General features: G+C 43.7%; 1 protein-coding gene across 7 annotated transcripts in view; it reads left to right on the top strand.

Annotated features, from left to right (window-relative positions):
* Positions 1–25,267, top strand: part of LOC148039760 (uncharacterized) — a 34,987-nt gene that overhangs the window by 5,649 nt on the left and 4,071 nt on the right. For all 7 annotated transcript variants that reach the window (XM_087693700.1, XM_087693706.1, XM_087693683.1 and 4 more), the window contains exon 4: positions 33–25,222. In XM_087693700.1, coding sequence (XP_087549826.1) covers positions 33–24,758 — 24,726 coding nt within the window. In that variant the 3' untranslated portion in view covers positions 24,759–25,222. The remainder of the gene's footprint in view (positions 1–32; positions 25,223–25,267) is intronic.

The raw sequence follows: 25,267 nt of genomic DNA, 5'->3' as shown, positions 1-25,267 counted from the left end.
CGAGGTTTCCCTCACAAACATTATTTGTGCAGGATCAAACGTTCTCTCGAGAGAAATCACTTGAAGTTCTTGCGCATGCAGTTCATGATACTCAGGAGGTCCAAATGGAAGTTCACACACATTCCCATCAGCAGAAAACTAGTTCAAGAGTTGATACGGAGTATATCCCTATTGAAGTTTCTAAAGAAAAAGTTCTCTCTGTGGAGCCAGTTCAGGTCACGCTTGTTCCCAATCTGCTTCTTGAGACCACCCGTGCAGAGCAGGAAATCAGTGGGGTAGAGTTAGATCTGAACAAAAGCCCACACAAAATTCAGCCATTGGTCCACCAACAGTTTGCTGCTGCACAAGCAAAAATGCAATATCAGGCAAAAAGTCAAGAGAGAGGAGATGGAGTTCAGAAAGCAGAAGATAATGTGGAAGAGGGAAAAGAAGAAGTTGAGCAGGATGTAGCAGCTAAGGGAACAAGCAAGAGTGAAGGTAGAGTAGATGTGCCAATGGTAAGCCTGACAACAGTTAAACCACATCCAGAGCTAAGTCCCGATGCAGCTGATCATGAAATGGCCTCTGAGCAAAGCCCTGAAGTAACAGTTGAAAAACTGAAGCAGCAAGTGTTAATACCTCCTGAGGCATCAGTTGCTGTAGAAACAGGATCATACCACACTGAAGCAGATGAGCCAAAAGTTGTGTGGACAGAAACAGAACATGTGGGTGAAGCGGCACAAAATGTGACACAAGACCAAAACCTGCAAACTGCACTAGGTCAAGAGGCAACAGAAAAGATAGTGGAGCCAGAAGTGGCCCAGCTAGGTGAAGAAAAACCTGAAAATCAGAAGCCCAAGGATGTAGATGAGAGAGAATACGAGGCAAGAGAATACACCACAACAGCAGTGATCCCAGATGATGTTTGGGAAGAGAGAACCTATGAAACAATCACTGGCATTGTTACAGAAGATATTAGAGGGGTTCAGGATGCGCGAGAGGCAGATGAAAGTCTCCAGCAGGACGCTGATGAGCAGAAGCAACAAAGAACTGGCACCACGGAGGAGCAAGAGGAGCCAGAAGCCACTATAGTTAAGCAACAGTATGATGTCCAGAAACCGGAGGTAACTCCAGTCAAAGAACAGGAAGAAAACCTCGATGAAGATGGCCATAAAACAGGCAATGTGATCCCTCAAGCACTTGAAGAGAAAAATGTGGAAGACCGACTTAACCAGGCCTCTGATGAGCAGGAACCCAAGCCAGTTGATACAATTACAGAAACTGAGGAATGGCAGACAGGAAAGGAAGAAATGGTGAAAAATGAGGAGTATCAGCAGAAAGATGATGCTCAAGCTGCAGCAAATGTTGATGCAACAAAGCATGACACCACAAACATAGCAGACAATGTTATTGGGCCAGAGAACATAGCAGATGTAGCACAAGATCAAATTGATCAGAAATCAGAGGCTATAGATGAAGAACAAGTCAAAACTGATCATAAGCTAAAGGGTAAGGATCAGCAAGAAGATGAAGGCCAAGAGTCTACAGTCACAATGGAATTCCCTCATGAACAGACAGCTTCATTGCAAACAGAAGGTATCCAGGAGGAGGATGTGAGCACTCCTGAATACACACAAATGGTGCTAACTGGGGAATGTCAGCAGACGGATGATACTGAAGAGGCACATGCACTCAATGCGAATTACCAGAAGGAAGTGTGCATGGGTGAGAAAGATGGAAAGGACATTACCACAATAATGATGAGTGTAGATGTCCCATGGAAAGAGACAGGCAATGAACCAATCCGTGAAACAAAAGCAGAAGTCCAAGAGTATGATGTGGAAAAGGCCATAAAAGAACAACAAAAAACAGACAATGAATTCCAGCAAGACGCTGATGATCAGAGTCTAAAAGGGAGTGACATCAAAGAAGAGCAGCTTGATGAGACAGTGGATGAACAAGAACCAGAAAAACCATTCGAGCAAGATACTCGTGAACAAGATCTTCGTGAGGCAGACAGGCAGACTGAAATATGCACTCAAGCAACAGACCCATTCCCAAGAAGTCAAGCTGGCATCAACATACCTAGTGAAGGGAACTTTGCCAAAGAGAGAGAATCAAACCTACTTGAGCAAAGTAATGCCATAAAACTGGATGTCACTGAAGAAGGTAATCTAGATGAGCGAGGAAATATAAATGGGCCAGAGGTTATAAATGTAGACCAAGCACAAGATGAAACCCACCAAGAGTCAACTGATGTAGAAGTTAGAAAACAAAAGTCTACAGCAGGAATGGAGAGTCCAGATGAGGTTAGAGAGATTGTCCGTGAATCAGTCCCTGCCACACGAGTAGAAGCGGTGCAAGCACATGATCTGGGAATAGGTGTGGACAAACAAAAACTAGAAGAGCTCAAGCAAGAAACTGATGAGCAGAATCTAAACACGGTTGACACAAAAGAGGAGCAGCTTATTAATGCAGATGCATGGACAAAAGATGGACCCACTCAACTTGCAGAGTCATCACCATTCCCAGTTGACACTGAAACACCCACAGAAGGATCTCTTGCTGTAGAAACAGGGTCACAACAGAGAGACTTAATTGAGCCAAAAGATGCAGTCAAACTCCATGTGATAGCAGACGAAGCCCAGCAAAATGTCATTGATGTAGAGGAGACTGTGCCCGTGGATAAGACTGCAATGGATGTGGATAAGCAAACTCAATTGGACCTAGTGCAGACTCTGCATATGGATGACAGGGGAAAGGATCTGGATGAGAAAGAAGATGCACAGGAGTTTACATCAACAATGGAACACCAAGATGGCTTTTGGAAAGAGGGGGACCAGGAACCAAGCCCCCAACAAGTCCAACGGCATGATGTGCAAAAGGCTGTTAATGAACCAAAACCAGAAGAAACAGGGTCGCAACAAACAGATTTAGTTGAGCCAAAAGATGTGGTGAATCTAGATTTGACAGAAGATAAAGTCCAGCAACCTGCATGTATGGATGAGAAGGCAGTGGATGTGCAGTACAAAGAAACCCAACCAACTGCAGTTCACCTGGAGGAGAGTGCACATGGGGATGAAAAGGTAATGGAAGTGGATGACAAAGAAGATGCAGAGGAGCTTATAGCAACAATTGTGAACCAAGATGAGTTTGTTCATCAACCTATCTCAGAAGTACAGGCAGAAAGTGTCCAGAAACATGGAGTGGCAAAGGCAGTGGATGAACAACAAGCAGAGGAAAAACTTCAAGAAGATACTGATATACAGAGAGTGGTAGGGCTTGATACCAATAAAGACCAGGTAATTGACAAAGAAACACAGACTGCAGAGGGACCCAATCGAACGGCAGAGCCAATACCAGATCAAACTGGGATTGAAACTCCTAACGAGGAAATGGATGTAGAAATGCAAGATGGACATGAGCCTACATCAACAACAGACAGCCTACATGAGGAGGTTAAAGAAGTGGGCCAGGAATCAGTCCCTGAAACTCAAGATCATGTGGCAAAGCCTGTGGATGAACAAAAACCAGGCACAGAAACAGGGTCAGAACAAATACATTTAGCAAGACATAAAGATGCAGTTAATCTAGATGTGACAAAAGATGAAGCCCAGCAAACTGCAGTTGATCTAGAGGAGACTCTGCATGTGGATGAGAAGCCCAATGAGAAAGAAGATGCACAAGAGCTTACTACAACAATTGAAAACCAAGATGAATTTGTTCTTCTCCAGGAGCATGAAGTGGCAAAGGAAGTAGATGAACAAAAAGCAGACGAAAAACTCCAGCAATATATCAGTATACAGAATATGGAAGAGGTTGATATTAAGGAAGAACACGTTATTGATAAAGAAACACAAACTGAAGAGAAACCCGATGGAACAGCAGAGTCAATAACAAATCAAGCTGGCATCAACATTGCTACTGAAGGATCCTTTGATATAGAGTCAAGGCCACAACAAAGAGACTTAGATGAACCAGAAAATGTTGACCGCAATCCAAGTGCAGATGACATAGATGAGGCAAAGAATGCAAGTGAGACAGCATTGCTAAAAGGAGATGAATCACAAGATGGAATCCAACAGGAGGGAATGGATGTGGATAAGCAAGAAGATGGACATGAGCCTGCAGCAATGGAGAGCCTAGCTGAGGTTTGGAAAGAGGGGGGTGAGGAGCGAATCCCTGAAATTCAAAGAGAGTATGATGTGGCAAGGACTTTCGATGAACCAAAGCCACAACAAGAACCAGGATCACAAATGGAATTAGTGGAGCATGTGATAGAAGATGAAGCCCAGCAAACTGCAGTGGATGTAGAGGAGACTCTCCATGCTGATGAGAAGACAATAGATGTGGATGAAAAAGAAACCCAGCAAACTGGACCAAACCTGGCGGAGACACTGCATGTTGATGAGCAGGTAATGGATGTCAATGACAAACAAGATGCACAGGAAACTGAAACTGTTCAACAACCAATCTCAGAAATACAAGTGGAAAATGTCCAGGAGCATGAAGTGGCTAAAGCAGCGGATGAACAAAAAGCAGAAGAACAACTCCAACAAGATTCTGATGTACAGGATTTGGAAGGGCTTGACACCAACAAAGACCAGGTCATTGATAAAGCAATACAAACAGAAGAGGGAGCCAAACCAACAGCAGAGGGGACGCCAGATCAAGATACTGATGTACAGGACTTAGAAGGGCTTGATACCAACCAAGACCACATCATTGATAAAGAAACACAAACTGAAGAGGAGCCCAACCCAACACCAGAGAGAATGCCAGATCAAGCTCACATTGAAACTCGTAGTAAGGAAACGGATGCAGATAAGCATGAAGATGGACATGAGCATACCTCAACAACAGAGAGCCTGCATGAGGTTTTGACAAAGAGCAGGCAGGAACCTGAAACTCAAGAAGTCCAGGAGCAGGATGTGGCAAAAGCTGTGGATGAGCCAGAAACAGGATCACGAGAAATGTATGCAATTGAGACAAACAAAGCAGTAAATTTGGATGTGACAGAAAATGAAGCCCGGCAAAATGCAGTGGACCTACAGAAGACTCTGAATGTGGATGAGAAGGAAATGGATGTGGATGATAAAGAAGATGCACGAGCCCATATGGCAAGCATTGAGCACGAAGAGGACTTTGCTCATCAAACAATCTCAGAAATGCAAGTGGAAGATGTCCAGAAGCATCGAGTGGATGAACAAACAGAAGAGACAGCAGATGAGGAATTCCAACAAAATACTGATATACAGAGATTGGAAGCGCTGGATACCATCAGAGGCCAGAAAACTGACAAACAAACTGAAACTATGGAGGGACCCAATCCAGCAGCAGAGCCAATGTCAGATCAAGCTGGCACTGAAACTCATAGTGAGGAAATGGATGGGGATAAGCAAGAAGATGGACATGAGCTTACAGCAACAATGGAAAGTATACACGAGGTTTGGAAAGATGGGGTCAAGGAATCAGTCCCTGAAATTCAAGAAGAGGACCAGGAGCATTGTGTGGCAAAGGGTGTGCGTGAACCAAAACAAGAAGAAGAAACTAGTTCACAACAACTAGATTCAGTTGAGCCACAAGATAAAGCAAATCTGGATATGAGAGAAGATGAATCTGAGCGAACTGCACATGTGGATGAGAAGGCATTGGATGTGGATGAGAAAGAGGCCCAGCAAACTACAGTTGACCTGGAGGAGACTCAGCATGGAGATGAGAAGGTCATGGATGTTGAACCAAATGTACTAACTGTACATGAATCACAAAATAGAATACAGCAGGAAGGAATGGATGTGGATAAGCAGGAAGATGGTCATGAGCCTACAGCAACAGAAAGCCTATATGAGGTTTGGAAAGAAGGGTCCAAGGAACCAGTCCCTCAAGCTCAAGAAGTTCAGGAGCATGATGTGGCAAAGGCTGTAGATGAACCAAAGCCACCTGAAGAGACAGGATCACAACAAACAGATTTAGTCGAGCAAAAAGATGCAGTAAATTTGGATGTGACAGAAGATGAAGCCCAGCAAAGTGCAGTGGATGTACAGGATACTTTCCATGCAGATGAAGATACACAGGAACTTAACGCAACAATGGAGAACCAAGATGAATGTGGTCTTCAACAAAACTCAGAAACACAAGTGCAAAATGTCCAGGAGCATGAAGTTGTTGAGGCAGTAGATGAACAAAGAGCAGAAGGTCAACTCCAACAAGATACCGACCTACAGAATTTGGAAGGGCTCAATACCAATCAAGACCATGTTATTGGCAAAGAAACGCCAACAGAGGAGGGACCCAATTTAACAGCAGAGCCAATACCAAATGAAGCTGATGTTGAAACTAGTGGTGAAAAAATGGATGCAAATAAGCAAGAAGATGGACATGAGGCTACATCAACAATGCAAAGCCTACATGAGGTTTTGAACAAGGGCAGGCAGGAACCAGTCCCTGAAACTAAGGAAAGAGTACAAGAGCAAGATTTTGCAAGGGCTGTGGATGAGCCGAAACAAGAAGAAGAAACAGGTTTGCATCAAATAGATTCAGTTGAGCCAAAAGATGCAGTAAATCAGGATGTGACACAAGATGAAGCAAAGCAAAGTGCAGAGGATGTACAGCAGACCCTTCATGCAGATCACAAGGAAATGGATGTGAATGACAAAGAAGATGAACAGGAGCTCACACAAACCATCCAGAACCAAGATGACTTTGCTCATAAACCAATCTCAGGAATACAAGTGGAAACTGTCCAAGATCATCAAGTGGAAAAGGCAGTGGATAAACAAAGAGCAGAACTCCAACAAGATACCGATATACAGAGAGTAGAAGGACTTGATACAAACAAAGACCAGGTTATTGACAAAGAAGCAGAAACTGCAGAGGAACCCAATCCAACAGCAGAGTCAATGCCAGATCAAGTTGACATGGAAACCCCTATCGAGGAATCAGGTTCAGATATGCAAGAAGATGAACATAAGCCTTCAGCAACAACAGATGGCCTAAATGAGGTTTGGAAAGAGGGGGACCAGGAACCAGTCCCTGAAACTCAAGAAGTCCAAAAGAATGATGTGACAAAGGCTGTTGATGAAACAAAATCAGATCAAGAAACAGGATCATTCCACATTGATCTAGGTCAACAAAAAGACGAAGCAAATCTGGATGTGACAGAAGATGAAGCCCAGCGAAGTGCAGTGAGCGTACATGAGTCTGTGCATGTGAATGAGAATGCAATGGAGGATGTTGATGACAAGGAATATGAAGAAGAGCTTGCAGCAGCAATGGAAAACCAACATGAATTTGTTCATCAACCAACTTCAGAAGTACAAGTGGAAAATTTCCAGGGGGCAAAGGCAGTGGATGAACAAACAGAAGAAGAGGAACTCCAACAAAATATTGATACACACAGATTGAAAGAGCTTGATACCATCAAAGACCAGAGTATTGATGAAGAAACCAAAACTGAAGAGCAACCCAATCCAGCAGCAGAACCAATGCCAGATGGCATTGAAACTCCTAGAAGGGAAATGGATGGGGATAAGCAAAAAGATGGCCATAAGCCTAGAGCAGCAATGGAAAGCCTAGATGAGGTTTGGAAAGACAGGGTCCAGGAATCAGTCCCTGAAACTCAAGAAGTCCAGGAGCATCACATGGTGAAGACTATGGATGAACCAAAACAAGAAGAAGAAATAGGATCACAACCACTAGATTTAGTTGAGCCAAACAATGCAGTAAACCTGGATCTGACAGAAGAAGAAGTCCTGCAAACCCTATATGTCAATGAGAGGCCAATGGATGTGAATGAGGACAATACCCAGGAAACTCCAGTGAACCTAGAGGAGACTCTGCATCCAGATGAAAAGAAAACGAATGTGGGTGCCAAAAAAGGTACACAGGATCTTACAGCAAGCATTGAGAATCAAGATAACTTTGCACATGAACCAATCTCAGGAATACAAGTGGAAAATGTCCAGGAGCATGAAGTGGCAAGAGCAGTGGATGAACTAAGTGGAGAAGGAGAACTCCAACAAGATTCTGATACACAGAGTTTGGAAGGGCTTGATACTGATGAAGACCAGGTTATTGGCAAAGAAACACAAACTGCAGAGGCACCCAGTCCACCACCAGAGCCAATGCCAGATCAAGCTGACATTGAAACTCCTAGCAAGGAAATGGATGCACAGCAGAGTGCAGGGGATGGGCAGAAGCCCCTGCATGCAGATGAGAAGGAAACAGATATGGATGACAAAGCAGATGCACAGGAGTTTACAGCAAGCATCAAGAACCAAGATGACTTTGCTCATGAATCAATCTCAGAAATACAAGTGGAAAATACCCAGGAGCATGAAGTGGCAAGTGCAGTGGATGAACAAAGAGCAGGAGGAGAACCCCAACAAGATTCTGATATACAGACATTGGAAGTGCTTGATACTGATAAAGACCAGGTTATCGGCAAAGCAGAGGGACCCAATCCACCAGCAGAGCCAATCCCAGATCAAGCTGGCATTGAAACTAGAAGAGAGGAAATTGATACACAGCGAAGTGCAGTGGATGTACAGGAGACCCTGCATGCAGACCGGCAGGAAACACATGTGGATGACAAAGAGGCTGCACAGGAGCTTATAGCAAGCATCGAGAAGCAAGATGACTTTGTTCATGAACCAATCTCAGAAATACAAGTGGAAAATGTCAAGGAGCATGAAGTGACAAAGGCAGTGAATGCAGTGGGTGAACAAAAGGCAGAAAGAGAACTCCAACATGATATTGATATCCAGAGATTGGAAGAGCTTGATATAAACGAAGACCAGGTTAGTGACAAAGAAATACAAATTCCAGGAGGACCCAATCCAACAGCAAAGCCAATTCCAGATCCAGCTGGCATTGAAACTCCTACCAAGGCTATGCAAACTGCAGTGGATGTACAAGAGACCCTGCATGCAGATGAGAAGGAAACGGATGTGGATGACAAAAAAGATGCCCAGGAGCTTACAGCAAGCATCCAGAACCAAGATCACTTCACTCAAGAACCAACCTCAGAATTAGACATGGAAAATGCCCAAGAGCATGAAGTGGCAAAGGCAGTGGATGAACAAACAGAAAGAGAACTCCAACAGGATAATTATATAGAGAGATTGGAAGGGCTTGATACCAATGAAGACCAGATTATTGACAAAGAAACACAAAGTGAAGAGAGACCCAATCCACCAGCAACACCAATGCCAGATCAAGCTGGCACTGAAATTCCTAGCAAGGAAATGAATGCAGATATGCAAGAAGATGGATATGAGACGACAACAGACAGCCTACAAGAGGCTTCAAAAGAGCAGGACCAGGAACCAGTCTCTGAAACTCAAGAAGTCATCCAGGAGCATCATGAGGCAAAGGGTGTGGATGAACCAAAACCAGATGAAAAATTAGAAACAGAAAAAATCAATCTGGTTCAGCAAAAAGATGCGACAGATCCGGATGTGACAGAAGATGAATGCCAGCAAATTGTGGTGAGCATACAGGAGTCTGTGCATGTAGGTCAGAAGGCAATGGAGGATCTGGATGATAAGGAAGGTGAACAAAAGCTCACAACAGCAATGGAAAACCAAGATGAATTTGTTCATCAAGCTACCTCAGAACAAGTGGAAAGTGCAGCGGATGTACAGGAGACCCTGCATGAAGATGAGGACATGGATGTGGATGACAAAGAAGATGCACAGGAGCTTACAGCAAGCATCGAGAACCAAGATGACTTTGCTCATAAACCAATCGCAGGATACCAAGTGGAAAATGTTGAGGAGCATGAAGTGGCAAGGGCAGTGGATGAACAAAAAATGGAAAGAGAACTCAAGCAAGATACTGATATCCAAAGATTGGAAGAGCTTGCTATCAATAAAGACCAGGTTAGTGACAAAGAAATACAAATTCCAGAGGGAACCGATCCCACAGCTGAGTCAATTCCAGATCAAGCTGGCCTTGCAGCTCCTAGCGAGGAAATGGATGCACAACAAACTGCAGCAGATGTACAGGAGACCCTGCATGAAGATGAGAAGGAAACGGATGTGTCTGATGAAACAGATGCCCAGGAGCTTACAGCAACCATCGAAAACCAAGATGACTTCATTCATGAATCGATCCCAGAACTAAAAGTGGAAAATGTCCAAGGGCATGAAGTGACAAAGGCAGTGGATGAAGAAAGGGCAGAAAGAAAACTCCAACAAGATAATGATAGAGAGAGATTGGAAGGGTTTGATACCATTGAAGACCAGGTTATTGACAAAGAAACACAAACTGAAGAGGGACCCAATCCACTAGCGACACCAACACCAGATCAAGCTGCCATTGAAACTCCTAGCAAGGAAATGGATGCAGAGCCCACAGAAGACAGCATACATGAGGCTCCAAAAGAGGGGGATCTGGAACCAGTTCCTGAAACTCAAGAAGTCATCCAGGGGCATTGTGAAGCAAAGGTAGTTGATGAACCAAAACCAGATGAAGAAACAGGAACACAACAAACTGATCTAGTCCAGCAAAAAGATGCAGTGGATCTGGATGTGACAGAAGCTGAATCCCAGCAAAGTGCAGTGAACATACAGGAGTCTGTACATGTGGGTCAGAAAGCAATGGAGAATGTGGATGACAAGGAACATGAACAAGAGCGTACAGCAGCAACGGAAAACCAATATGGATTTGTTTATCAAGACACATCAGAAATACAAGTGCAAAACGAAGTGGATGTACAGGAGACTCTGCATGCAGATCAGAAGGAAATAGATGTGGATGACAAAGAAGATGCACATGAGCTTACAGCAAGCATTGAGAAGCAAGATGATCTTCCTCATGAACCCATCTCAGAAGTACGAGTAGAAAATGTCGAGGAGTATGAAGTAGCAAAGGCAGTGGATGAACAAAACTCAGAAAGAGAACTCCAACAAGATACTAATATCCAGAGATTGGAAGAGCTTGATATCAATGAAGACCAGGTTAGTGACAAAGAAATGCAAATTCCAGAGGGACCCAATCCAACAGCAGAGCCAATTCCAGATCAAGCTGGCATTGAAACTCCTAATGAGGCTATGGATGCACAGCAAAGAGCAGTGAATATACAGGAGACCCTGCATGCAGATGAGGAGATGGATGTGGATGATAAAAAAGATGCCCAGGAGCCTACAGCAAGCATCGAGAACCAAGACGACTTCACTCATGAACCAATCCCAGAAGTAAAAGTGGAAAATGTTCATGAAGTGGCAAAGACAGTGGATGAACAAATAGCAGAAAGAGAACTCCAACAAGATAATGATATACAGAGATTCAAAAGGCTTGATACCAATGAAGACCAAGTTATTGACAAAGAAACACAAACTGAAGAGGGATCCAATCCACCGGCATCACCAATGCCAGATCAAGCTGGCATTGAAACTCCTAGTAAGGAAATGGATGCAGATACACACGAAGATCGACATGAACCCACAACAGACAGCCTACATGAGGCTTTGAAAGAGGGAGGGCAGGAACCAGTCCTTGAAACTCAAGAAGTTACCCTGGAGCATTGTAAGGTAAAGGTTGTGGATGAACCAAAACCAGATGAAGAAACAGGACCAGAACAAATTGATCTAGTTCAGCAAAAAGATGCATCAGATATGGATGTGACAGAAGATGAATCCCAGCAAAGTGCCTTGAACATAGAGTCGTCTATGCATGTGGATCAGACAGCAATGGAGTATTTGGATGACAAGGAAGATGAACATGAGATTACAGCAGCAACTGAAAACCAAGATGAATTTGTTCATCAACCCACCTCAGAACTACAAGTGGAAAATGTGCATGAGGCAAAGGCAGTGGATGAACAAATAGAACAAACAGCAGAAGAGGAGGATGGTCAGGAGTATACAGCAATTGAGAGCCAAGATGAAGTTTGGAAAGAGGAGGCCAAGCAACCAGTCCCTGAAGCTCAAGAAGAAGTTCAGGAGCATGATGTGGCAAACATTGCGGATGAACCAAAGCCACAAGAAGAGGAAGGATCAACACACACAGATTTAGTTGAGCCAAAAGATGCAGCAAATCTGGATGTACCAGAAGCTGAAGCCCAGCAATGTGCAGTTGACATAGAGGATACTCTCCATGTGGACAAGAAGGCATTGGATGTCCATGACAAAGAAGATGCACAGGAACTTACAGCAACAACAGAAAACCAAGATGAATTTGTTCAACCAATGTCAGAAAAACAAGTGGAAAATGTACAGGATTATGAAGTGATTAAGGCAGTGGATGAACAAACAGCAGAACCACAATTCCAACAAGATACTAGCATACAGAATTTGGAAGGGTTTGATACCAACAAAGAACAGGTAGTTAACAAAGAAACACCAACTGAAGAGGGACCCAATCCAACAGCAGAGCCAATACCAAATCAGGGTCACATCAAAACTCCTAGCAAGGAAATGGATGTGCACAACCAAGAAGATGAAGATGAACCAAGGTCAACAATGGAAAAAGAGGGCAGACAAGAACAAGTCCTTGAAATTCAAGAAGTCCAGGAGCATTGTGAGGCAAAGGTTGTGGATGAACCAAAACAAGAAGAAGAAACAGGATTACAACAAATGGATTTAGTTGAGCGAAATGATGCAGTAAATCTGGATGTGATTGACTTAAAGAAGACTGAGCAAGTGGATGAGAACTTAATGGATGGCAATGACAAAGAAGGTGCACAAATGCTTACAACAACCATGGAGAACCAAGATAAAGTTATTCATCAAACAGAATCAGAAATACAAGTGGAAAATGTCCAGGAGCATGAAGTGGCAAGTGCAATTGATGTGGATGAGCAAGAAGATGGCCATGAGCCAATAGCAACAACAGAGAGCTTCCATGAGATATGGAAAGAGGGAGCCAAGGAAGCAGTCCCTGAAACTCAAGAAGAAGTCCAGAAGCATGATGCGGCAAGGGCTGTGGATGAAACAAAACCAGAACAAACAAGATCACAACAAATAGATCTGTTTGAGACAAAAGATGCAGTAAATCTGGATGTAAAACAAGATGAAGCCCAGCAAAGTGAAGTGGAGATAGAGGAACCTCTACATTTGGATGACAAGGCAATGGCTGCAGATGACAAAGAATATGTACAAGAGATTACAGCAACAATGGAGAACCAAGATGAGTTTGTTCATCAAACAATCTCAGAAATACAAGTAGAAAATGTCCAGAAGCATGAGGTAGCATTGGCAGTGCAGGAACAAAGATCAGAAGAAGACCTGCAACGACATATTGATGTGCAGAATTCGAAAGGGATTGACACCAACAAAGAGCGGGTTATGGACACAGAAATACAAACTGAAGAAGGAAGAACACCAGCAGCAGATCCAATGTCAAATCAAGCTGGCACCAGAATTCCTTGCGTGGAAATGGATGTGGACAAGCAAGAAGGCAACCATGATGCTACAGCAGAAGATGAAGCCCAGCAAAATGCAGTGCACATAGAAGAGACTCTGCAACCAGATAAGAAGGCACTGAATGTGGATGATAAAGAATATGTACAGGAGCTTACAGTAACAACAGAGAACCAAGATGAATTTGTTCATCAACCAATCTCAGAAATACAAGTGGAAAGTGTCCAGGAGCATGAAGTCACAGAAGCAGTGGAGGAACAAGGAGCAGAAGAAGAACTGCAACAAAATATATTTACACAGAATTGGAAAGGGATTGACACCAAAGAGCAGGTTATTGACATGGAAACTCAAACTGAAGAGGGACACACTCCAATAGCAGAGCTAATGCCAAATCAATCTGGCACTGAAACTCCTAGCAAAGGATCCTTCCACATAGAGACAGAATCACAACTAAGAGAGTTAATTGACCCAGAGAATGATGACCTCACTCAAACTGCAGAAGACATAGGTGAGGCAAAAAGCGTAGATAACCCAGATGTACTAAATGTAGATGAATCACAACATATCATCGAGAAGGAGGGAATGGACGTGGATAAGCAAGAACACGGACATGAATCTACAGCAACAGAGGGCCTAGAGGAGGTTTCAAAAGAGCAGGCCCATGAGCCAGTCCCTGAAACTCAAGAAGAATTCCAGGAGCAAGGTGTCCCAAATCCTGTGGATGAACCGAAACCAGAAGAAGAAATAGGATCACAACAAATAGATTCAGTTGATCCAAACCATGCAGAAAACCTGGATGTGACAGAAGATGAACGAAAACCAGAAGACCAAACAGGATTGCAACAAATAAATTCAGTCAAGCCAAACGATGCAGTAAACCTGGATGTGGCAGAAGATGAAGCCCAGCAAAGTGCAGTGGACGTAGAAGATATTCAACAACTGGAGGAGAAGGCACTGGATGTGGATGACAGAGAAGATGTACAGGAGCTCACAGCAACAATCAAGAATCAAGATGAATTTGTCCACCAACAAGTCTCAGAGAATGTCCAGGAGCATCACGTTGCAGAGGCAGTGGTGGAACAAAGAGCAGAACTGCAACAAGAGACAGATATGCAGAATTTGCAAGGGCTTGATACCAAAGAGCAGGTCACTGACACAGAAACACAAACTGAAGAGGGACACTTTCCAACAGCAGAGCCAATGCCGAATCAAGCTGGAATTGAAATTCCTAGAGAAGGATCCTTCAACATAGAGTCAGGGTCACAACTAAGTGAATTAAATGAACAAGGGAACAATGACCTTACTCAAACTGCTGAAGATATAGGTGAGGTAAAAAATGTGAATGAGCCAGAAGTAGTCAATATAGATGATGAATCACAACATATCATCGAGAAGGAGGAAATGGATGTGGAGAAGCAAGAAAATGAACATGAACCTACAGCAACACAGAGTCTAGAGGAGGTTTTGAAAGAGCAGGCTTATAAGCCAGTCCCTGAAACTCAAGAAGAATTCCAGGAGCAAGATGTCCCACATGCTATGGATGAACCAAAACCAGAAGAAGAAACAGGATCACAACAAATAGATTTAGTTGATCCAAACCGTGCAGAGAACCTGGATGTGACAGAAGATGAACAGGAACCAGAAGAGCAAACAGGATCGCAACAAATAGATTCAGTCAAGCCAAGCAATGCAGTAAACCTGGATGTTGCAGAAGATGAAGCCCAGCAAAGTGCAGTGGATGTAGAAGAGACTCTGCAACTGGATGAGAAGTTACTGGATGTGGATAACAGGGAAGATGTACAGAAGCTTACAGCAACAATGGAGAATCAAGATGAATTTGTCCACCAACCAGTCTCCGCAAATATCCAGGAGCATGAAGTGGCAGAGGCAGTGGAGGAACAAAGAGCAGATGAAGAAGTGCAACAATATACAAATATGGAGAATTTGGAAGGGTTTGAGACCAAAGAACAGGTTATCGACACAGAAACTCAAACCAAAGTGGCAGAGGCAGTGGAGGAACAAAGAGCAGATGAAGAAGTGCAACAATATACAAATATGGAGAATTCGGAAGAGCTTGAGACCAAAGAAGAGGTTATTGACACAGAAACTCAAACCAAAGTAGAAGATCCTCCAACAGCAGAGCCAATGCCGAGTGAGGCTTGCATTGAAAATCCCAGAGAAGGATCCTTTAACATAGAGTCAGGGTCACAACTAAGAGAGTTAATTGACCCAGGGAACAACGAACTCACTCAAACTGCTGAAGATAGATGTGAGGGAAAAAATGTAAATGCGCCACAAGTACTATATATAGATGAGTCACAACATATAATCCAGAGGGAGGGGAAGGAAACGGATAAGCAAGAAAATGGACATGAACCTACAGCAATACATAGTCTAGACGAGGTATGGAAAGAGAGGGCCCAGAAGCCAGTCCCTGAAACTCAAGAAGAAGTCCAGGAGCATGATGTCCCAAATGCTGTGGATGAACCAGAACCAGAAAAAGAGATAGAGTCACAACAAACTGACTCAGTTGATCCAAACAATGCAGAGAATCTGGATGTGACAGAAGATGAACAAAAACCAGAAGAGCAAACAGGATTACAACAAATAGATTCAGTCAAGCCAAACGATGTAGTAAACCTGAATGTTGCAGAAGGTGAAGACAAGCAAAGTGCAGTGGACATAGAAGAGACTCTGCAACTGGATGTGGATGATAGAGAAGATGTACAGGAGCTCACAAAAACAATTGAGAATCGAGATGAATTTGTCCACCAACCAGTCTCTGAGAATGTCCAGGAGCATCACGTTGCAGAGGCAGCGGAGGAACAAAGAGCAAAAGAACTGCAACAAGAGACAGACATCCAAAAGTCGGAAGGGCTTGACACCAAAGAGCAGGTTATTGACACACAAATACAAACTGAAGAGGAACACTTTCCAACAGCAGAGCCAATGCCGAATCAAGCTGGCATTGAAATTCCCAGAGAAGGATCCTTCAACATAGAGTCAGGGTCACAACTAAGAGAAATAATTGAACAAGGGAACAATGACCTTACTCAAACTGCTGAAGATATAGGTGAGGTTAAAAATGTAAATGAGCCAGAAGTAGTCAATATACAGGATGAATCACACCATATCATCGAGAAGGAGGGAATGGATGTGGTTAAGCAAGAAAATGGACATGAACCTACAGCAACAGAGAGTCTAGAGGAGGTTTTGAAAGAGGAAGGCCATGAGCCAGTCCCTGAACCTCAAGAAGAAGTCCACGAGCAAGATGTCCCACATGCTGTGGATGAACCAAAGCCAGAAGAAAAAACAGAATCACAACAGACAGAATCAGTTGATCCAAACCATGCAGAGAACCTCGATGTGACAGAAGATGAGCAAAAACCAGAAGAGCAAGCAGGATCGCAACAAATAGATTTGGTCAAGCCAACTGATGCAGTAAACCTGGATGTTGCAGAAGATGTGGCCCAGCAAAGTGCAGTGGACGTAGAAGAGACTCTGCAACTGGATGAGAAGGCACTGGATGCGGATGACAGAGAAGATGCACAGGAGCTTACAGCAACAATGGAGAATCCAGATGAATTTTTCCACCAACCAGTCTCAGAAAATGTCCAGGAGCATGAACTGGCAGAGGCAGTGGAGGAACAAAGAGGAGAAGAAGAACTGCAACAATATACAAATATAAAGAACTTGGAAGGGCTTGACACCAAAGAGCAGGTTATTGACACAGAAATAAAAACGGAAGAGGAACACTTTCCAACAGCAGAGCCAATGAGGAATCAAGCTGGCATTGAAATTCCTAGAGAAGGATCCTTCAACATAGAATCAGGGTCACAACTGAGAGAATTAATTGAACAAGGGAACAATGACCTTACTCAAACTGCTGAAGATATAGGTGAGGTAAAAAATGTAAATGAGCCAGAAGTAGTTAATATAGACGATGAATCACAACATATCATCGAGAAGGAGGGAATGGATGTGGATAAGCAAGAAAATGGACATGAACCTACAGCAACAGAGAGTCTAGAGGAGGCCCATGAGCCAGTCCCTGAAACTCAAGAAGAAGTCCACGAGCAAGATGTCCCACATGCTGTGGATGAACCAAAGCCAGAAGAAAAAACAGAATTACAACAGACAGAATCAGTTGATCCAAACCATGCAGAGAACCTGGATGTGACAGAAGATGAACAAAAACCAGAAGGGCAAACAGGATCGCAACAAATAGATTCGGTCAAGCCAAATGATGCAGTAAACCTGGATGTTGCTGAAGATGAAGCCCAGCAAAGTGCAGTGGACGTAGAAGAGACTCTGCACCTGGATGAGAAGGCACTGGATGGAGATGACAGAGAAGATGTACCGGAGCTAACAGCAACAATGGAGAATACAGATGAATTTGTCCACCAACCCGTCTCAGAAAATGTCCAGGAGCATGAAGTGGCAGAGGCAGTGGAGGACCAAGGAGCAGAAGAAGAACTGAAACAATATACAAATATGGGGAATTCGGAAGGGCTTGAGGCCAAAGAACAGTTTATTGACACAGAAACTCAAACTGACGAGGGACACCCTCCAACAGCAGAGCCAATGCCGAATCAAGTTGGCATTGAAATTCCCAGAGAAGGATCCTTCCACATAGAGTCAGGGTCACAACTAAGCGAGTTAAAAGACCCAGGGAATAATGACCTCACTCAAACTGCCGAAGACAGGTGTGAGGGAAAAAATGTAAATGTGCCAGAAGTACTAGATATAGATGAGTCAGAACATATAATCCAGCAGGAGGGGATCCATACAGATAAGCAAGAAAATGGACATGAACCTACAGCAACAGATAGTCTAGATGAGGTATGGAAAGAGGGGGCCCAGGACCCAGTCCCTGAAACTCAAGAAGAAGTCCAGGAGCATGATGTCCCAAATGCTGTGGATGAACCAAAACCAGAAGAAAAAATAGGATCACAACAAATGGATTCAGTTGATCCAAGCAATGCAGAGACTCTGGATGTGACAGAAGATGAACAAAAACCAGAAGATCAAACAGGATCGCAACAATTAGATTCAGTCAAGCCAAGCAATGCAGTAAACCTGGATGGGGCAGAAGATGAAGCCCAGCAAATTACAGTAGCTGAGCAGACTCTGCAACTGGATGAGAAGGCACTGGATGTGGATGACAAAGAAGATGTACCAGAGCTTACAGCAACAATGGAGAATCAAGATGAATTTGTCCATCAATCAGTCTCAGAGAATGTCCAGGAGCATGCCGTTGCAGAGGCAGTGGAGAAACAAACAGCAGAAGAAGAACTGCAACAAGAGACAGATACTGAGAATTCGGAAGGGCAAGACACAAAAGAGCAGGTTACTGGCACAGAAATTCAAACTGAAGAGGGACATTCTCGAACAGCAGAGCCAATGCCAAATCAAGCTGGCAATGAAATTTCTAGAGAAGGATCCTTCCGCACAGAGTCAGGGTCACAACTAAGAGAGTTAACTGACTCAGGCAACAATGACCTCACTCAAACTGCTGACAACATACGTGAGGGAAAAAATGTAAATGCACCAGAAGCACTGAATATGGATGAATCACAAGATGAATCACAACATATAATCCAGCAGGAGGGAATGGACGTGGATAAGCCCGAAAATGGGCATGAACCTACAGCAACGGATGGTCTAGATGAGGTATGGAAAGAGGAGGCCCAGGATCCAGTCCCTGAAACTCAAGAAGAAGTCCAGCAACATGATGTCCCAAATTCTGTGGATGAACCAAAACCAGAAGAAGAAACAGGATCACAACAAACAGATTCAGTTGACCCAAGCAATACAGAGAATCTGAATCTGACAGAAGATGAACAAAAACCAGAAGAGCAAACCGGATCACAACAAATAGATTCAGTCAAGCCAAACGATGCAGTAAACCTGGATGTTGCAGAAGGTGAAGCGCAACAAACTGCAGTGGACATGGAAGAGACTCTGCAACTGGATGAGAAGGCATTGGATGTGGATGATAAAGATGTACAGGAGCTTACAGCAACAATGGAGAATCAGAATGAATTTGTCCATCAACCAATCTCAGAGAATGTCCAGGACCGTGAGGTTGCAGAGGCAGTGAAGGAACAAAGAGCAGAAGAAGAACTGCAACAAGAGACAGATGTGCAGAATTCGGAAGGGCTTGACACCAAAGAGCAGGTTACTGACACAGAAACACAAACTGAAGAGGCACACTCTCAAACAGCACAGCCAATGCCGAATCAAGCTGGCATTGACATTCTTAGGGATGGATCCTTCCACATAGAGACAGGATCACAACTGAGAGAGTTAATTGACCCAGGGGACAATGACCTCACTCGAACTGCAGAAGATATAGGTGAGGTACAAAATGTAAATGAGCCAGAAATACTAAATATAGATGAATCACAACATATTATCTGGCAGGAGGGAATGGAAGTGGATAAGCAAGAAAATGGGCATGGACCTACAGCAACAGAAAGACTGGATGAGGTTTGGAAAGAGGGGCCCCAGAATCCAGTCCCTGAAACTCAAGAAGAAGTCCAGGAGCATGATGTCCCAAATGCTGCATATGAACCAAAACCAGAAGAAGATACAGGATCACAACAAAATCAGGATGTGACAGAAGAAGAAGCCACCCCACAAACTGCACAGGATGTAGAGCAGACACTGCATGAGAGAGACACTCAGCAGCCTGCAGTGGACTTAGATGAAACTCTGCATATAAGTGAGAAGGCAATGGATGTGGATGACAAAGAAGATGCGCAGGAGCTTACAGCAACAATAAGCAACCAACTAGATGACACAGAAGATGCACATCAACAAGAGGTACTGAGCATAGATGGTGTACAAGATGAAATGCACAAGAGGGCAATGGATGTAGCTGAAAAAAGTGTGCAAGAGTCCACATCCGCCATGGAGAGCTTAGGTGAGGTTCCAATAGAAAGTGCCAATGGAATAAATCCTCAAAGGACAGTAGAAATTGTCCAGGAGTATGATGATGAATATAAACCAGAGGAAGAGTTCCAGCAAGACTCTGATGTGCAGAATCTAAACACGCTTGACAGTGAAGTAGAGCAGCTTATTGGGACAGACAAAAAAATGGATGAGGGACACACTCAACTGGCTGAGAAAATGCCTAATCAAGCTGCCGTTGAAACAACTAGAGAAGGAACTTTGACAGTGCAAACTGAATCAGATTTCAGCGAGCCAAAAGATGCAATAGATCCAGGTATGTCAGAAAAACAAGCTGAACAAACTGCAGTGGATGTAGATGAGAAAGAGAGTGAGGATGAGAAGATACTGGATGTAGATGAGAGAGAGGATCCAAAACAGTCTACTGCAACACTGAAGAGCTCACTTGAGTGCACTCATGAATCAATCTCTCAAATACAAACGGAACAGCTTGAGGTGGGAAAAGCTGTACTGGATGAAGCAGAAGGCAAAGCTCAGCAAACTGTAGAGAATGATATAGACAAGACAAAGCAAGGTTGTGAGCCAGAAATACCAAATGTAGATCAAGCACAAAATGAAATCCACCCAAAGGCACTGGATGTGGAAGAAAGAGAGGATGTGCATGAGCGTACAGCAACAATGGAGATAGAGGAGGCATCGAGAGAAAGGATCCATGAACCAATTCCTGAACCACAAATAGAACTCCAGGAACAAGATGTTGAAAAAACCATAAATGAGCAAAAACCAGCAGAAATTTTCCGGGAAGAAACTGCTCAGCAGACAAAAGATGTAACTGAGCCAGATGAAATCCAGCTAAAGGGAATGGATGGGGAAGAGAAACAGGATTCACAGCAAGAAACAAACATGAACGAGCCAAAAGATGCAGTAGATCCAGATACATCAGGAAAAGAAGCTGAACAAGTTGCAGCCAATGTGGACAAGGAAGGGGCTGAGGATGAGATGGTGATCAATGTAGATGAGAGACAAAATCCAGAGGAGCCTACTGCAACTGTGGAGAACTCACACACACTTACTAGTGAACCAACACTGGATGCAGTAGAAGGTTTAGCCCAGCAAAACATGGACAATAATATAAACAAGACAAAAGCTGGTTGTGAGCCAGAGGCACTGACTGCAGATCAAGCACAAAATGAAGCCTACCCAAAGGCAATAGATGCGGAAGAGAGAGAAGCTGAAGGGGATCCTGCAGCAACAGAGATCATAGATGAGGGATGGAGAGAGAGTGCCCGTGAACCAATTCTGGAACAAACTGATGAGCAACCCAAATATATGAGTGAGCAAGATGAAATCCACCCAAAGGCAATGGATTCAGAAAAGACACCGGATGCACAGGAAGAAACACAGTTCAATCAGTCAAAATATGTAGTTGTTCCAGATATGTCAGAAGATGAAGCTGAAAAGGGTGCAGCAGATGTGGACAAGAAAGTGGGTGGTGATGAGATGGTGATGTGTGCAGATGAGACACAAGATCCCCAGGAGCCTACTGCAAGAATGGAAAGCTCACATGAGCTTGCCCATGAACCAATCCCTGAAATAGAAGTAGAACAGTGTGATGCGGGAAAAGCTGCACTGGATGAAGCAGAAGGGAAACCTCAGCAAATTGTAGAGGCTGATATAAATGAGACAAAAAATGGTTGTGAAGAGGACGTGCTAAATGTAGAACAAGCACAAGGTGAAACTCACCCGGAGATAATGGGTGTAAACGGAAAAGGATATGCAGAGGAGCCTGGAGCAAGAATGGAGAATGTAGATGATGTATGGAGAGACCGGACCCATGAACCGATTCCTCAACCAGCAGTAGAAGTCCAGGAGCATGAACTTGGAAAGACCATGAAGGAGCAAAAACCAGCAGGAGAATTTCAGGAAGAAACTGATGAGCAGACAAATGATGCAAATCAGCCAGATGAAATCCACCCAGAGGCATTGGATGTGGAGGATAAACAAGATGCACAGGAAGAAACAGACTTCAAGAAGCCCAAAGATACGGTAGATCCAGATATGTCAAAAGATGGAGCTGAAAATACTACAACAGAAGTACAAGAAAAAGGGGCTGAGGATGAGAAGGTAATGGATGTATATGAGACAGAAGAACCACAGGAAACTACTGCAACATCAGAAAGCTCATGTAAACATACCCATGGACCAACCCGTGAAATGCAAAATGAACAGAGTGATATGGGAAAAGCTGCACTGGATGCAGCAGAAGGCTTAGCCCAGCAAAATGTAGAGGAAGACGAAGAGGAGCCAAAAGAAGGTTGTGAACCAGGGGTACTGAATCCAGATCAAGTACAACATGACATCCACCCAAAGGAAATGGAGTTGGAAGAGAGAGAAGATGCACAGGATCCTGTAATAACAATGGAGAGAGTAGATGAGGTGTGGAGAGAGAGGGCCCATGAACCAATTCCTGAACCACACGTAGAAGTCAAGAAGCATGATGAAACTGATGAGCAGACAGAAGATGTGAGTGAGCCAGATGAAATCCACTCAAAGGCAATGGACATGGAAGAGAAACAAGATGCACAGGAAGAAGCAAACTTCAATGAGCCAAAAGATGCAGTTGATCCGGATATGTCAGAAGATGAAGCTAAGCAAACTGCAGTGGATGTAGACAAGAAAGTGGGTGAGGATGGGGAGGCAATAAATGTAGGTGAGACAGAAAATCCACAGGAGCCTACAGCCACAGTGGGGAACTCACATGAGCTTACCCCTGAAATAGAAAAAGAACAGTATGATGTGGGAAAAGCTGCACCAGATGCAGCAGAAGGCAAACCAAAGCAAACCGTAGAGGATGCTGACATAGACAAGAAAGCTGGTTGTGAACCAGAGGTACTAAATGTAAATCAAGGACAAGATGAAATCCACCCGAAGACAATGGATGTTGAAGAGCAAGGAGATACACATGCGCCTACAGCAACAATGGGGGGCAAAGATGAGGGGTGGAGAGAAATGACCCCTGAACCACAAATAGAAGTCCAGGAGCATGACAGTGGAAAGACCGTGAATGAGCAAAAACCAGCGGAAGACTTCCAGGAATGCACTGATGAGCAGACAAAAGATGTGCCTCAGCCAGCAATACTGAATGAAGATCAAGCACAAGACCAAATGCATGCAAAATCAATAGATGTCGAAGAGAGAGAAGATTCACAGGAGCCTACAGCAACAATGAGAAATGTAGACGAGGAGTGGAGAGAGAGGACCCATGAACCAATTCCTGAACCACAAGTTGAAGTCCAGGAGCATTACATTGGAAAGACCACAAGTGAGCAAAAACCAGCAGAAGAATCCCAGGAAGAAACTGATGAGCAGAACATAAATGCCCCTAATACTCGCGAGGAGCAGGCTACAGACAAAGATATCTGGACAGAAGAAAGAGACACTCAACTGGTAGAGCCAACGCCAAATCAAGCTGGCCTTGAAACACCTACTGAAGGACCTTCGATTGTGGAAATAAGGTCACAACAAGCAGATCTAGTTGAGCCATTTAGCCTGAATGCCATAGAAGATGAATCCCAGCAAATTGCAGTGGATGCACAGAAGGCAGTGGATGCGGGTGTGGGGGCCATTCACATACACTTAAAGGCAATGGATGAGCAGAATGATGAGAAGAACCAGGACCTCAGCATAACACATGCAACAGTTGATTCAAAACAAGAGCATAGCCCAGAACAAAATATTGAGGTGGCTATTTTGCCTTCTGAACAAGAAGAACCATCGAATGGAAATGTTCCTTTTTTGACTTTACCAACCAATGATGATGAAGCTCCGGTCAATCAGTATCAGAACAATGAGACACCAGAAGGAGAGGTAACTGTACCAAATGAGCCAGAATATTGGAAGGATGAAAAATTCAAAAAGGTACCCGATGTATCATTTCGAGAATGTGTTCCCTACAAAAACACTTCCCCACCACATGAACTGACCCAGCAGATTGAATCCCAGGTATTGCCTGATGTGAATGAGGAGAAACATGTCATCCATGATGAGTCAACGACAGATGCAGATGAGAGTGAAGAAAGTTGGCAACAAGAGCATAAAGATTCCTATGAGAAAACTGCTGAAACACTTGAACCAAAATGTGAGCACATAGTAGAAAATATAGCTGCAAAGGAAGAACTACAAGCAAACGAGCAAACCCCTCCAGCTCCAGATGATCCTGAAGCTGAGGAACCTGAGTTTGTTACAATAAAGCATGATGATGGTGTAAACACACCCCCTGGCCACCAGCAGGAAAGATTTCACAGCTCTGTCCAAATTTCAAAGCAAGAAGGAATACAAACTTTTTCTGAAGACTGGATATTAGTAGATGAAAAACATATGAGTATTCCCATGCCTGATCAACATCTTGAAGTGGATTATGTCTCCCCGAATATTACAGAGCACAAAATAGACACAGCACCAAAGGATCAAGAACCGTCTGATAGAAAGATAAATGATTGACCTCATTCAACAACACAGATTGTGAAGGATAACCCTGGTAACATTATGTGCGCATGAATCAAGGTTGGGAGATGGACTGCAAACTGCATGACAATAACATCTCAGCCTACAATATACTTTACTGGATAGGAACAAGCCTCATCAGTATGCCCCGGAGGAGCACACCAGACTCATAGTTGTCAAGGACATGATTCTTATTAGACTATGCTTGACTACGACAGCTACAGAAAGCTTTAGACAAGATAAGGTGCAGATAAAACTATGCTCCAACTTCCAACTAACTTAGGGGAAAAAGCATCCAGATGAACAGGTACAAAACATAATGGCTTCAACCATCTCACAACATAAGTCATGCCATTAATTCAGAGCCTGCAAGAAGATCTGCAGTAACACAGAAACTTTGTAGCCAACACAATGCAATGGAGGAACTTAATGTGAAGATGGCTCCAAGACTGCAAAATCAGGTATTTGAAGTAGCAAAAGAACCACCTTAAATTTTATTAAGTTTT

The sequence above is a fragment of the Lygodium microphyllum genome, chromosome 2 (assembly GCF_053477565.2).
Source record: "Lygodium microphyllum isolate KBCC chromosome 2, Lygodium_microphyllum_v1.1.10, whole genome shotgun sequence".
Classification (NCBI taxonomy): domain Eukaryota; kingdom Viridiplantae; phylum Streptophyta; class Polypodiopsida; order Schizaeales; family Lygodiaceae; genus Lygodium; species Lygodium microphyllum.
Note: the sequence above shows the minus strand (reverse complement) of the source record. Positions and strands in the feature narration are given on the sequence as shown.